The sequence below is a fragment of the Theropithecus gelada genome, chromosome 9 (assembly GCF_003255815.1).
Source record: "Theropithecus gelada isolate Dixy chromosome 9, Tgel_1.0, whole genome shotgun sequence".
NCBI classification, from domain to species: domain Eukaryota; kingdom Metazoa; phylum Chordata; class Mammalia; order Primates; family Cercopithecidae; genus Theropithecus; species Theropithecus gelada.
In genome coordinates, this window is record NC_037677.1 from 5,657,253 (window position 1) to 5,673,226 (window position 15,974).

The following is a 15,974-nucleotide window of genomic DNA, read 5'->3' on the forward strand; positions in this document are numbered from 1 at the left end:
TTTTTTATTTTACCTTGAATTAAGGTTAATTTTATTTGATTAATTATACATCCTATACCCTGACATGAGCTAGAGTGACTCTAGAATCAACCAAGTTAGCATCATGGTCACGTACATGTTTTGGCACAGTGAGCAAAATACTTGGTTTCTTTTAGCTTCCATCTTCTCAAAAAGCAACAGAGGGTGCAGTGACTCACGCCTGTAATCCCAGCACTTTGGGAAGCTGAGGTAGGTGGATCACCTGAGGTCAGGAGTTGGAGACCAGCCTGGTCAACATGGTGAAACCCCATCTCTACTAAAAATACAAAAATTAGCCGGGTGTGGCAGTGTGTGCTTGTGGTACTCAGGAGGCTAAGGCAGGAGAATCACTTGAACCCAGGATGTAGAGGTTGTAGTAAGCCACTGTGCTCCAGCCTGCCCGACAGAGCGAGACTCCACAACAGAGCAGTAATCTTAGTTCTCACTTCCTTTCCAGATGAAGTGATACAATTTTCATGAAGAAGAGAGTATAGCAATGCTAAAGTTTTATTCATAGTAGGAGTTTTTTTGTTTGTTTGTTTTTTTCTGAGACGAAGTTTTGCTCTTGTTGACCAAGCTGGAGTACAGTGGTGTGATCTCGGCTCACTGCAGCCTCCGCCTTCTGGTTTCAAGCGATTCTCCTGCCTCAGCCTCCCAAATAGCTGGGATTGCAGGCGCATGCCACCACGCCGGGCTAATTTTTGTATTTTTAGAAGAGATGGGGTTTCACCATGTTGGCCAGGCTGGTCTCAAACTCCATAGCAGGAGTACTTCTAGATTCATAATATTTTATCACGTGGTATCACTGTTTACAACAGAAAATAAATGTGCAAAGGTAAAACTACTTGTCAACTGAGAAAGTGGACACATTCCAAAATAAACTTGAGAGTAATGTACTATAAAGAGCAAAATGTTATTTTATATGTAAATTTTTTAATTTAATAGAGGTGGAGTGTCACTATTATGTTGCCCAGGCTGGTCTTGAACTCCTGGCCTCAAGCAGTCCTCCCACCTTGGCATCCCAAAGTGCAGGGATTGCAGGCATGAGCCACCAGGCCTGGCCCAAAATGTGTTTAAAAGCTCAGAAACGTATCTTGGATAATCCTTTTGTCCTGGAGAATCTTGAAGCATTAATTAGTAATGGGATGTTAGGCCCACTAGGGCATGTCTGAAAGACCCTTCCTTACTGTTGAAATCTGAGGGTGTGACAGAATAACTCAGACCACCACAGGATTTGATGAAAATGTATTCATTCACATAATTTGTTAGTCAAATAAATGAAGACTAGAGATTTATGCTTAGATATTTTAGTAAGCTCTTCGTTAAATCTCATAATTTTTTTGAAAATCATACCGTATATTTTGAATGAATTGAAATAGCCAAAATTTGAGTTGTTTAAAGATCCAAGGGAGCTGCACAGTGGCTCACACTTGTAATCCCAGCACTTTGGGAGGCCAAGGCAAGTAGATCACTTGAAGTCAGGAGTTCGAGACCAGCCTGGCCAACATGGTGAAACCCCTTCTCTACTAAAAATGACAAAAATAAGCCAGGCATGGTGGTGGGCACCTGTAATCCCAGCTACTTGGGAGGCTTAGGGAGGTGAATCACTTGAACCCAGGAGGCGGAGGTTGCGGTGAGCCGAGATCTCACCACTGCACTCCAGCCTGGGTGACAGAGTGAGACAACATCTCAAAAAAAAAAAAAAGATCCAAGGGAAACAGATCAAAGTAACACTTCACTTTTATGAAGGAAATAAATGATGGTCAGACAGTCTTCTAGGAATAACAGAAACCCAGAATCCTTCAGCCAGGTAGACAATGTCAAGGCCAGGTGCAGCGGTTCATGCCTGGAATCCTAGCACTTTGGGAGACTGAGGTAAGAGGACTGCTTGAGGCCAGCTTTGGGCTACACTGCTTGAGGCCAGCCTGAGCAACATAGACCTCCATTTCTAGCAAAAAAAAAAAAAAAAAGCCAGGCCCAGTGGTGTGCACCTGTAGCCCTAGCTACCGGGGAGGCTGAGGTAGGTGGATTGCTTGAGCCCAGGAGGTCAAAGCTGCAATGAGCTATGTTTGTTTCACTTTACTGCAGCCTGGGTGACAGAGTGAGACTATGTCTCAAAAAGAAAAAAAAAAAAAAAAGTCAAAGGGAGGGTAGGGTTACAGAATTTACTCAATTAACACAAACTTACCCTCCCAGCCAGGATTATTAGGGAGCCATTCTGTGTGTTTATTGTACTGGACTGCACTGCAGTGGCACCGTACAGTTGCATGCTGTTTAAACTGCATCACCTATCTTATACTAAGACGTAGATCCAAGGGACTGTTGACTCCAAAATCAGTCCCCATTAATGGTGAAGAAATACATGGGTATTATGGGTATTGTTTTTTAAACTGTAGAAATGTTTTAACTAGAGGTAGCATTTTTAAAGTATATATCTGGTATTCTCAAGGTAGCTGATACCTTGAAGATTAAACTCATTTATGTAGATTATTCTGATGTTCTAAAATAAAATCAGCCTTTGATACTTTGCCTTTGAAATCAACTTCTAAATCCGGTTGTTAACAAAACCTGAGTCATTTATTTTATATATAAAAGGTGCTTATTTAGTAATAAGACAAATGTCATTTCTGGTTGCCTTGTTAGGCTGTAATGCTTTTCATTATTTTAATAAACGATACAGGTAGTTCTGTGGAAGTATCCTTTTTTTAGTAATGGCTATTTGTAAATCTTTCAGAACCTTCTGAGGAAAGGAGGCCATACAGAAATTGAACCTCAGCACTTCTGTCAAGCTTTCCACAGAGAGGATGATACACTAATCATCATCATCAGAAATGAAGATATATCATCACATTTGCATCAGGTAGGTTGGAAATACCTTTCTTACAAAGAAATGTATTCCAGGCACATAAGGTGTTCTGTAATGATCAGACTCATCACTCTTTTTTTTGTGTAGAAGAGAAGCTAACGGACATGTTGGGCCTTTAAGTGGGAAGATAGTGTATCACAGAATACTGCAATATTACCAAGTTATTTGTAGGGCAGATAGTTTAAAAAAAAAAAACATATTAACTAAGGGAGACTTAGGTGTGAGATTGCTACATTTTTTCATCCAAAATATAAATCTGCATCACTTGATGTCTAACAATAAGAAATCTTGCCTTAAAAGACCTTTTGGAAACTTTCTGAACCATTATATTTACCAGCTAGTTGAATCAAAGTCATTGCTTGTCTCAGGAAGACCCAACTGTGGACAAAGGCTGGGTGCATCAACCTGCCGTTGTCAGCAGGCAGCCATCAGTGCTGGCACCGAGGGGAGCTGGCGACGAAGGAGGTGAAGTGAGGTGACCTGACTGGTTCCTTTTCAGTGCCTACAACCTCAGATGTGCTCTCTTCCCTCATGATGTATTATTTCCAACCTTTGGTAGTTTGAGACCTTTTTTTAATGAACTAATTTTGATGAGTTTGCAGCCCCTGGTGATGATGAGCTCAGTTAATATGCCTCATGCAGGGCAGAATGACCAGTCGGTAATCCAGGTTAAAATATTTTCAGCTGCTCCTGAACCTTGACTCTCTTGGATAAAAAAGCAAGGGAGTGTCTAAGAAAATATGCCCAGTGAGCCCCTCTTCACGGGGGTCCTTTTCGTGTCATGCAGATTCCTTCTTTGCTGAAGCTGAAGCATTTCCCCAGTGTCATCTTTGCTGGAGTAGACAGCCCTGGAGATGTTCTTGATCACACCTACCAAGAACTGTTTCGTGCAGGAGGCTTTGTGATAACAGATGACAAGATATTAGAAGCCGTAACATTAGGTTGGTCTTTATTTTCTTTTCCTGTTTCTTTGAAGTCAGATCAGCTTCTCACCCAGTGACCTAAATACTGTTTCATCCAAAACAAATGATCAGCTCTAAAGTTGCCCCCTACTGAGGGCATAATTTCTGCTGTCTGCTGTGCTATTTTCATACAGTAATTCTCTTATAGCAATGCTTTTAACCTCTGTTAACTGATTGTTACCACCACACTTGCTTCTGAGTTCCCTCCCTCTCAGTAGTTCAGCTAAAATCAGGATTTTATTATATTTAGTCCCTTCACTTGCCAAGTCAGAGCAACTCTATATTAAATTTTTTGCTTAAAATCAACCTTCTCCATTTCTGATGTCATCACCCCTACCATCTTGATGTCACAAAAATCTAAAAAATGGCTACTAAGTCAGCTTATTTAATCATCTACTTGAAAATTCATACTTTACTTCTCTCAGGGCACTTTTATGCTAAAACCTGTGAACCTGCCTCGACTCTGATCGCATTGGAAGTGATACCACTTCTAGATCAAAGGCAGCATGTACCTTAACCAGCGTGACTTCTACACAGAAATTGGGATTTTAAATATTTGTAGGCACACATCTGTAATCCCAACACCTTGGGAGGCCGAGGCAGGAGTATCCCTTGAGCTCAGGAGTTCAAGATCAGCCTGGGCAACACAGTGAGATCCCATCTCTACAAAAAAATAAAAGTACTAGCCAGCTGTGGTGTGGTGGTGTGTGTCTGTAGTCCCAGCTAAGGAGGCTAAGGATGGAGGATTACTTGAGCCCAGGAGGTTGAGGCTGTAGTAAGCTGAGATCGTGCCACCACACTTCAGCCTGGGTGACAGCTGAAATCCTGTCTCAAAAAAAAAAAAAAGATTCTGTATTTAGAAACTTTTGCCTCCCATTTCTCTACTGCAACTGGGCCTCCTGCTTCTCTTCTGTCACACAATTTGTACACAGAACTCTAGTTGCTGGTGACCACTCCACTGTGTTCGTGTCTACACAGTTACCTCCCACCATAGTGTGAGCAGGTGGGACCAGGCTGAGGGGCTTGTGAGAGCAGAATGCTGCCCAACCACATAAGCGCCAGTGATGGTGTGTAGTCTTAGTCTTTTTCTTGTTTTACAAATAATCATCACTGGGCTTGGCATGAGCCAAAAGTAACCTTAAAGTTGTCATCTTCTCTTGCTGAGTTTATTCTGTGTTGTAGTTCAACTGAAGGAAATTATCAAAATCCTGGAAAAACTAAATGGAAATGGAAAATGGAAGTGGTTGCTTCACTACAGGGAAAATAAAAAGCTAAAAGAAGATGAAAGGTAAGGACTTGCTGTGTGTATGGTTCCTCCTGCCCCGCTGGGGAAGGGGAGAAACACCTCATGTTCCATGGACTCCAGCGTAGTGCTGCAGTGGAATGGCCTTCATCAATAAAGAGCATGAGGGCTGCTGGCTCTGTATTCAATGAAGGAAGCTATGTGCTGTGACCATAGCCAACAGTATGAGGCATGTATTTATCTAGACTAACAGAAAAAGGGAGTCAAACTTAGCAGTCATGAAATGTCCATATTGTATTTAAGCCCTACTACTACAAACTGTAAAAAATATATGGAACTTGTACCATTAATGCTTTTTTTGGATACTTACAAGTTACCACCGTTTTAAGGAGAATGGAAAAATTAAGACCATAATATATCCTTAATTCAATTGTACCCTAAAATAAGAGGCTTATAAATGTACAAACTTTACTAAATCTAAAGCCATAATTTGTAAAAGAAAAAAATCCTTGGCTGAAGAGAGCTGGGGCTGAGAGATTCCTCCACATTCTCACAAGCAGGACCAATTGGAAAAGCAGACCTGACAAGTCCTTGTGAAATGAAGATTGCAGGCACTGTTAGGTGCATCCATGATCTCATTCAGACTTCATCTCAGGAGCTAGATAGCAAATCATTGCTTTCATAATGCAGAATTGAAGCAGAGTAGATAACACAAATGACCGAGGTGAAGCAAGTACTAAGTTTTGAAGCTGGGTTTCAATCCCAGAAAGATGAAACGACTGTTAGCTGCATGTGACCTTTAAGGAACAGAATCTCAGAAAGCTTTTCTCTTGGAGTGGAGCTAGCGAAGGAGAGAAGGAGCACAGGTTTCCTTGGCAGGAAAGGAGGGTGCAAAGGCTTCAGCAGGTCAAGGGTATGACCAGTTCACAGTGGACTTCAGTAACCAGCACTTTAGGGGGAAAACATCAACTTTGGTAAGTAGATCACATTTAAGGTTCTGACATGCCACAGCACACCTATAATAATAAGCATAAATTAATCTAGCACTTCTAGGGCTTTGGGTAGAGAGAGTCATGTCACTTAACGACGGGGATACAGCCTGAGAAATGTCATTAGACGATTTTGTCTATGTGCAGACATAGAGTGTACCTACACAAACTTACATGGTAGAGCCTACTCCTGGACTGCAGACCTGTACATGTGACTGTACTGAATACTGTAGGCAGATTTAATTCAATGGTGGTATTTGTGTGTCTAAACACAAAAACGGTTCAGTAAATTACAGTGTTATAATTTTATGGGACCCCCATTGTATATGTGGTCTGTCATTGACTGAAACATCATTTTGTGGTACGTGAGCGTACTCACTGCTGTTGGCACTGCAGTGTGCTCTTCAAATTATACCACTCTGGCATTATGTAACAGGCATGATGTATTATTGAGAACTCATCAGAAAACTTCATATCCTTTGACCTTTTGTGGAATTTACCCAAAATTCTTATTGCAAAATCAACCTCAGTTCCATCTCTAGGAGGGAGATATGCAGACTACAATTAAATATTTTAAACTTTATACAAAATATTGCCCACCCAAAACTTACACAATAGAAGCAAGTAAAAAGTTTCTACTCATAGAAAGAAAGATGGCATAAAAGTTGATGTCATATAACTATGTTCAGTATGATGTCATAAAAAATGTATACAGGAGAAAGTGAAAGGAAATTGGTTCATGATGTTAAGAGTGATTATCACTAGGGTTATGGGAATGGGTGTGATTTGGGTTTTCAACAAGCGTGAGAACGTAAGTGATGAAGACTAGAGAGATGGAGTCAAACATACTGAATTAACACATTTTCCTAGTAGTGACAGAATTTTCAGGGAGGCAAGAAACCAAGAAAATTCTGGCTGCTACCTAATTTTAATGAAGTTGGTGATTAGCCCGCAAGGTATGAGAAGCATGCATGTGCATTGCTCTACAAATATACAATGCAATAAGGCCCACTCGAAATTCATGAAAGGCTTGCCAAGCCACATGGCTTGATTGGTCATAGAATGAGGCCTGTGTTTAAAATCCACATTTACAAAAGGAGTAGGTACAGTTGTATGTTTTGAGGCAACCAAAGTGTGTCATGAAAAAGAACATCAAGAAGAAAGGCAGAGGATCTCATAAGTTTGAATGGTTAAACTGAAGGCAAGAAAAAGTCCTAAGAATAAAACTGAAAATGAATATTTTAATATGCCTATGTATCTTTCAGAGTGGATTCAACTGCACATAAAAAGAACATGATGTTGAAGTCATTTCAGAGTGCAAATATCATTGAATTGCTTCATTATCACCAGTGTGACTCTCGCTCATCAACAAAAGCAGAAATTTTGAAATGTTTGCTAAACCTGCAAATTCAGCATATTGAAGCCAGGTTTGCTGTCTTCCTAACAGGTAATTCACAGGCCCATTTTACTCAGTTAATGCCAAAATTGGTCAGCTCTAGGAATGTCCAAGTTGAGCCATTTAGATACCTGACCATTTAGATACCTGACGAATAGTATCAGGTATTTAAATGGCCTGGCATCCCATGGATACCAGAATCACCCAAATCTGCTGATGCTGAAGCCCTTATATACAATGTAGTATTTACAGGTTAACTCCACAATCCTCCTATATATGTAAATCAGCTCTAGATTACTTACAATACTCAATACAGTGTAAATAGTTATACCTGTATTATTTTTTAAATAAATACTGGGGCTGGGCGCAGTGGCTCACACCTGTAATCCCAGCACTTTGGGAGGCAGGTGGATCACTTGAGGTCAGGAGTAAGAGACCAGCCTAGCCAACATGGTGAAACCCCCTCTCTACTAAAAATATAAAAATTAGCCGGGTGTGGTGGTGCATGCCAGTAGTCCCAGGTGCTTGGGAGGCTGAGGCAGGAGAATGGCTTGAACCCCAGAGGTGGAGGTTGCTCTTAAAAAATTTGTGGGGCAGCCAGGCACAATGGCTCACACCTGTAATGCCAGCACTTTGGGAGGCCGAGGCAGGTGGATCACTGAGCCCAGGAATTTGAGGCCAGCTTGGGCAACTTAGCGAGACCTCATCTCTACAAAAATTGGGAGGTGTGGTGATGTGTGCCTATAGCCCCAGCTACTCAGGGGGTTAAGGCAGAAGGATTGCTCGAGCCTGGGAGGTCAAGGCTACAGTGAGCCATCATCACACCACTGCACTCTAGCCTGGGCGGCCAGAACAAGACCCTATCTAAAAAAAAAAAAAAAAAGGTGTTCAGAAAAATTTACGTAAAGAACCATAGTTATCATTTTTCAGAGATTTTCTTCAGTATTTTCCCCACCACCCCGATGGAGGCATCTATTCCCAAAGCTTCAAATCTTTTCTTAGCTTGGAACCCAACACCTTTTCTCCCCGCCATACAAGGAAGTTCCACAGATTTTTTTAAATAAAAAAACCAGGTCCTGCTATGGAAAAGTACATTAATTAACCGAAAGTTTTGTGTTTTGTTTTTTTGTTGTTGTTTTTACAGACAAGCCTACTATCCCCAGAGAAGTCTTTGAAAATAGTGGAATCCTTGTTACAGATGTAAATAACTTTATAGAAAACATAGAAAAAGTAGCAGCTCCATTTAGGACTAGCTATTGGTAAGAACACTTTTTAATGTAACTTTCCCATGTGAATTGGAGCTGTTGATGGCAAATATTGACATATTTCATGCTATAAATTTAAAGTGTTTAGGGGTGGAATTGCTATTTGGCATAAATAGGAATTCCTAAATGAAGAAACCATCTACTAAAATTACCCGTTTTATCTGATGTGCATTTTCACTTGCTGTTAACTTGGATTGCCAGTACGGAACATAATGTAACCTTAGGGTGCATAGGAGTTTTCCCCATCAGAGCATCTCACTTTTGAAATATACTTGTTCATATTATTTTAAGAAGTTCTTATCAATTTTGTGTTTCTTCAGGTGACTCAACTACAGCCTGCCTGGATATGGATGATGCCAATAAAAAATTAGTATTTTCCCTTTGGAAAACTTGTGAACATGTGAATACACATGTGAACAGTCTTATATTTGAAAAATCAATGTTCTACAACCTGGAAAGTGTTCATTTTCTGTATTTTGCTGAAATATGTCACAGTGGCATTGTAGTTGTCCGTTATCTTTGGGTTGCAGTGCTAGATACTGTTTTAAATTATTTTCATTTTAAACAAGATGCCTTCTAAGCTATTGAGCTTAATATTAAAAATAAGAATTTTACAACATGTTTACTTAGTTGGAGCAAAAATAAGTCTATTTTAACAAATAGCTTTGTTTTTGCATGCTAATGTCAGAAAGGCCCATGATGCACATTATGCTGTTTTAAAGGTTTTACCATCCTTGTAAAAGCTATAATCTTAAATGGTTTTATTTGCTGTTATACAAACAACACTACGTAAACTTAAAACATTTTTTCCTAAATGGTACAAATTTATAAACTATCATTTTTCACTTATGGTATTTGTAAATACTACACTACAAAAATCAGCTTTCTGAGAAAGAAATAATCATTTATTTATGATATTGAAAATTTCTACAGTAAAAACTCAAAACCACGCAAAAAACATTTGTAAGATACATGGTATCTATTTGGAGCAAAGGCTTTTTTGTAACTAATTTGTTTCCTTTTTTTAAATAAAGAGAACTAAAAATCATCTCTTTCTGCAATGATTTTTATAGCAGAAATTGACTCATCTGGAGTGCTCTAGCAATTTTTAGGCCGCTTAGCAGAACAGTAAGCTTCCACAGGAAACCTACACTTCTGTCCTTTGGGCCTGGCCTGTTCTGTTTCTGGGTTCTCTCCCTCCCAAAGTCAAGTACACTGAGTAACAGGTTAAAGAATGGCAGCTTCACCTGGCCTTTACAGGGAAGCTTCTTTCAGAAGTCATTAAGTCGGTTTTTATTATTCCTAAACAAAAGAGCTTTCTTTTCTCCTGAGTAGGTTTTAGAGTTTTAATTGTTGACAGTTTTTCAGTTACTAATAGAACCGCAATCATTTCCTTTCATTTTTCCAAGGACAGGAATCTATTAAGGGAACCATTAACTATTCAGTACAGTGAATTACTTCCAAATTACTAAGGAAAAGGAAAGTGAGCAGTTACAAGCTGCCCAACACCTATCTGCCTGAAATATGCACCTTTCCGGTTGGACCTAGTAACACTCACCTCCCCTTGCTGAAAAGCTTCCCAACACCCACGAGGCCATCTTTCTCAGTTTCCGTGCTACGTTTTCTGCAACTCTACTAATAACCAAACCATATCATGTGTTCGCCAAACTGAGTCATCCCAGTAACTACTATTACCATCTTTGTCTCCACTGGCCTGGCACACAAGGTATTCAGTAAATACGCTGAATGAAGAATATGAAGATGTGTTTTTTCCTTTTCACTTATTACTAACCCAACTTGGGCCTTTGCCTGCATGGGAAGAGAAAAAGTCTTGCTGGAACTAGATAATTTTATCATACATGTAGAGCAGTGGTTTTCAACAACATCTGGAGACATTTTCGGTTGTCATTCCAGGATGGTGCTATTGGCATCTAGTGTGTGGAGGCCAGGGATGCTGCTACAATCAATTCTACAATGCAAAGGCAGGCCCCTTCAGCAGAGAATGATCCAGCCCAAAACATCAGCTGTGGGAAGTTGAGAAGCTCTACCATTTTGGCAATCTAAACAACAATCTACATCACCACCCTAGTTCCTTTAACACATCATCTACCTTAGTCTGTCTCCTTCATACTCTGAAGTCAGTCTTTATCTGTGGTAAACAACAGCATCTGCAGTGAGGCTCATCACTGTCAGGGGAAAAGGCCTTATATGTAAACACTTCATCATTTCAATTACACGAAAACTATTAGAGCACCTATTCTACCTGACAATTCACTTACTCCCTTACAATTGCTGCTATAAGCAAAATGATTGAACACTGTATTTTTTCTGCACAAAGATTATCAGTCTAGTAATTGTGCTGAGTCAAGAATAAAATGAGGTCTACTCACAGGGAAGCCAGATGACAGGACCTGCTGTGATCCATCCAGATCAGAAGACACCCACGCTTTCCACTGCTGAGCACCTTCTGACTGGCATTGACTCCAGTGCTACTAAAGGAAGCACAGCAGCTGTGACCCTTGCAATCAGGACACACAGACCAACACTGGGCAGCAGTTTCCACAATTTGGCTTTATTTTGCAGTACAGAAATCATTTGGAGCCATTTTGAGACAGAAGTAGAGGCTCTGTCAAGTCAATACTGCATTGCAGCTTGGTCCACTGAAGAAGCCACGCCTGAGATATAAAAGATGCTCTATACTTTACCCGCTTTACGTTTGCTTCCTCTCCCCTTTTCCCTCATCAACTTTATTAGGTTAAAACAGCACATACAGGCTTTCTCCAAATGACTCCCTATGTCTGGAGTTTGGTTAGAATTTTATGCCCACATAAACCAAACTTGTGGCTATGCTATTTGGGCCCTGCCGTAACATTTGACATAATACAAAATATAAAGTCATAGGGAAAACTTCTGGATGCCGTCCCAAAGATTATTCAATTTAGAATGGATTATTCAATTTAGAATCTCCTGAACCTCAAGAGGGTAGATGGCACACAACCTGCATGGATCCAGCTCTTGAGAAGCAGAAGCACACAGCTACACTGATTAAAAGATACAAATACTGTCTCAAGTTTTCTGTATTGGTATCCCAATGTTTGTTTAAAACTGATCCTTCACTAGGGAAAAAAAAAAAAAGCCAGTTTGGTTAAATTGAACAGAATGTAACTGCCAATTCTGAACAGCCACTCCATGAAAACAAGTTAATACATAATATTAGAAAGATGAAGGGGAGTATTTACTGGCACACAGCGCTCTTCACTCTCTCCATTTTGATTACAAAAGCAGGCCTTACAATATTGATTTCATATGCATTATTTGCCAAATTTTAAATGTGTCCTAATTAAATAATAACATGTACTGCTGTTAGTCTTCGCCATAGATGTCATTTTTCTTGCGCTTCATTTCCTCAAAGTCAAATTCTGATCCTGTCATCCTCTTGTAGATGTTTTTAATGTCATCACACGTTGTCTCAAAATGAGTGGTGGCATCGTATGTGCGGGAAATAAAGATCTGAAAACAAAAATTACAAAGACTTCAGACTATGGAGGGATGTCTTCCAGTGAAACCTGCCCATATCCTTTTGCACCTCCATACTCACCTGGCTTTCCATTCCCAAGTCTTTCGGTACCAGGAGGTCACTGATGCTAACAAATCTGGAGGGAGACAGAATTCAGTCAGGTGAGCTGGTCCTACACCTGACTGCAGCTCTGCCTGAGATCAACTGAGAGGTACAGATGACTCCCACAGAGCAGCCAGCGGCTACCTGCCTTGCCCTCACATTCGTCCCACCATGGTGGAGCCACAATCAAAAGGCCTCCGTTTGCATCTCGGCAGATATAAAAAAACACAACTCACTTCTGTTCAATTGGTTCCAAGAGCTCCAAAGCTGGTCTGATTTCCTTCTCGGGCTCCTTGGTTTCCACGGTTGTACTAACTATGGCGATGTACTTCCCTTGTGCTGCTACATTGTGCGCAAAGGAGATCATGCAGACATAGATATCTAGAAACAAATAATAACAGCTCACTGCCTCAACTGTGTCCATGTCATGAGGTGTAAGTTAAAATTACTCTCAACAGGCAAGATCTTCTACACTTAAGTGCTAAACTGTGACAGAGCTGGATGTAAAGTACACAAATATTTGACAAGAATTTCTTTTAACCTACTAGAGAATAAGAATTTAAGTGGTAGCAAACTGCTGAACTTTGGAATGAGATCTCTTAACAGCTCTGTTACACCTAACTAAAAAAGCTACCAAACCATATTAACTGTTCTAGGAGATTCTTCCATTCTGGACCTTGCATTTGGAAAGGTTCTGAATGGCTAAGAAAGGATGTACTTAGTACTGATGTCCTCATTTACTTAAAGTAATGTAAAATTGCAGGATCCACATAAAACCACTTCTGAGTTGGCATAACTTGATAGAATTCTCGATTAGACCTGGTCTGTATATCACTCATCCAATTAATTGTGTAATTTCCAGAATAGAAAAGCATTTGGATAGGAGAGCATTTAAAGGCAAAAAACAAACAAAAAAAAAACAAACTATGGGACCGCCTTTATTCTTTCTATACTCACAAGGACCCAGGACCGGCTTGGGAACCTTTTGGGAGATTTAAGTCCAGTCCCTTTGTTCTACAGATCATCTTTTGTGATTGGTTTGTGTGTTTAAACAGTCTGGCTCTGTCACCCAGGTTGGGAGGCAGGGATGCAATGACAGCTTACAATAACCTGAAACTCCTGAGCTCAAGTGATCCTCTCCCACCGCACTCTCCCACGTAGCTAGGACTACAGGTGTGTGCACCATGCACGCCTAGCTTTTTTTTTTTTTTTTTTGTAGAGATGAGATCTCACTATGTTACCCAGGCTGGTCTTGAACCCCTGGCCTCAAGCAAGCCTTCTGAAGCCTTGGCCTCCCATGATTTCATTTCTTATATGGGGGGGGAAAATCATAATACGGATAGCTCTTACCTGTCCCATAAAGCCTGATTACCCTTTTTAAGCTGCATTTTAGATAAAAAGATTTGGGGCTTCTAGTTGAAAGGAAAATGGGAACATCGAAGGGTTACAAACAACTGGCTAAGACAAATAAATTAGGACTTGCAATTTTAGAGCCATGTCCTGATCACAGAAATGAAAGGTAGACACTGCTAGAATCAAATGTAAGTACTAAGATTACAAATAAGGACACAGAAGCAGCTATATCATTAGCTCAAGAATATACTCGGGTCAGTTAACTATTAAGCATAAACCTCCACAGGCACCTACTGTTAGAGCTGGGAGACCCAGGGTTCACCAAGCCCAGTCTGTTCATTCTACAGATGGACACAAGTCCAAGGCTGGCTCCGAGTCGAACCTGTCCACATCAACACAATGCTGCCGGACCAGGAGGAGGTACAATGACGACATTTTTTCCCCCATATGTAAACCAATGTCTGTTCACTAATACAGCATACAAAATTAGGAATCTAGGATACAACACAAAGCAAAGTATATCTTACAAAATTCTACCGACATCTGCTGGTCTTCAAACCTCACCTGACTTTCGATTGACTTGGTTCTGTGGAATAATGATCTGGCAGGAGTTGGCATCATTGGTGTTCTTGATGGGGTGGCTGAGGATGCAAATAACTCTGATCACCTGGCCCACTTTTTCTACCCGATCTTTTACATAGCTGGGGTCACAGATGAGCTGCTTACAACGAGCAATCTATAATAAAGCATTTAAGAAGACACTGAAGCTGACAAAGATATATGGAAACACATCCCATGTTCATAGTTTGGAAGACTTAGTATTGTTGAGATATCAAAAACCATCGTAAAGTTCATATTGGTTCCCAAGGGATTGAATTCTGGAACAACCAAAACAATCTTAAGAACAGCAAAGCTGGAGGACTCACTAAAAAGCTACAGTGACCAATTCAGTGTGGTACTGGCATAGTGACAAACGTATGGTGGACCAATGAAACAGAAAAGACAGCCAGAAATAAACCCTCGCATCCACAGTACAGTGATTTCTGACAAAGTTGCAAAGACCATTCAATGAGGGAAAAGCAGTCATTTCAACAAACCGTCCTGGGAAAACTATCCACATGCAAAAGAATGAAGTTGGACCCTACCTGACACCACAAAAACTAACTCAAAATGGAATCAAGACCTAAATGTAGTATCTAAAACTATAAAACTCTTAGAAGAAAACAGTGGAAAAGCTTCCTGACGTTGGAGTTGGCAGTAATTCCTTAGATCTAAAACCAAAGACATAGGCAACAAAAAGACTTCATGAAAATAGGATTTGTGCATGAAAAAAGTTTTGTGCATAGCCAGGCATGGTGGCATGTGCCTGTAACGCCAGCTACTTGGGAGGCTGACAGGAGAATTGCTTGAGCCCAAGACTTTGAGTCCAGCTTGGGTAACACAGAGCAAGACACTGTCTCTCTTAAAAAAACAACAAAAAAATTTTTTGCATCAGAAGACACTAATCAAGAGTTTAGGCAACTCACAGAATGAGAGAAAATATCTGCAAATTATATAGCTCATAAGGGATTAATATCCACAATATATCAAGAACCCCTAAAAACAACAACAACAACAAACCCTGATCCAAAAATGATCAAAGGGCTGGGTGCAGTGGCTCACACCTGTAATCCCAGCACTTTGGGAGGCCAAGATGGGCGGATCACCCGAGGTCAGGAGTTGGAAACCAGCCTGACCAACATGGAGAAACCCCATCTCTACTAAAAATACAAAACTAGCTGGGCATGGTAGTGCACGCCTGTAATCCCAGCTAATCAGGAGGCTGAGGCAGGAGAATTGCTTGAATCTGGGAGATGAAGGTTGTGGTAGCCAAGATCACGCCATTGCACTCCAACCTGGGCAGTGAGCAAAACTCCTCTCAAAAGAAAAAAAAAAAAAAAAATCGAAGGACTTTAACATTTTTCCAAAGAAGATATATAGGTGGCCAATAAGCACATGCAAAGATGTTCAACATCACTAATCATAATTTCAGTGAGATACTACCTCACAACCATTAAGACTGCTACTGTCAAAACAGAAAATAAGCATCAAGGATATGGAGAAACTGGAACTTCTTGTGCACTACTGATGGGAATGTAAAATGGTCCAGCCACTATGAAAAATGGTATGGCAGTTTCTCAAACATTAAAAACAGAATTACCATAAATGATCCAGCAATTCCACTTCTGGATACACACCCAAAAGAACTAAATGCGTGGTCTTG

The 15,974-nt window shown here is 40.4% G+C and overlaps 2 protein-coding genes across 8 annotated transcripts in view; one reads left to right on the forward strand and one right to left on the reverse strand.

Annotated features, from left to right (window-relative positions):
- The window catches only part of FAM208B (family with sequence similarity 208 member B), a 78,283-nt gene extending 68,498 nt beyond the window's left edge, over positions 1–9,785 (forward strand). For 3 of the 4 annotated variants that reach the window (XM_025396223.1, XM_025396225.1, XM_025396224.1), the window contains 6 exons: positions 2,753–2,878; positions 3,672–3,825; positions 5,029–5,134; positions 7,344–7,525; positions 8,619–8,733; positions 9,060–9,784. In XM_025396223.1, coding sequence (XP_025252008.1) covers positions 2,753–2,878; positions 3,672–3,825; positions 5,029–5,134; positions 7,344–7,525; positions 8,619–8,733; positions 9,060–9,063 — 687 coding nt within the window. In that variant the 3' untranslated portion in view covers positions 9,064–9,784. Of the gene's footprint in view, positions 1–2,752; positions 2,879–3,671; positions 3,826–5,028; positions 5,135–7,343; positions 7,526–8,618; positions 8,734–9,059 lie in introns of all 4 variants that reach the window. The other variant, XM_025396222.1, reaches the window with a different exon arrangement.
- Positions 9,786–11,293: 1,508 nt separating this feature from the next.
- The window catches only part of GDI2 (GDP dissociation inhibitor 2), a 48,916-nt gene continuing 44,235 nt past the window's right edge, over positions 11,294–15,974 (reverse strand). For 3 of the 4 annotated variants that reach the window (XM_025396229.1, XM_025396228.1, XM_025396227.1), the window contains 4 exons: positions 14,276–14,447; positions 12,595–12,739; positions 12,338–12,392; positions 11,294–12,249 (listed from right to left, as the gene is read on the reverse strand). In XM_025396229.1, the coding sequence (XP_025252014.1) occupies positions 12,103–12,249; positions 12,338–12,392; positions 12,595–12,739; positions 14,276–14,447 (519 nt within the window). In that variant the 3' untranslated portion in view covers positions 11,294–12,102. The remainder of the gene's footprint in view (positions 12,250–12,337; positions 12,393–12,594; positions 12,740–14,275; positions 14,448–15,974) is intronic. The other variant, XM_025396226.1, reaches the window with a different exon arrangement.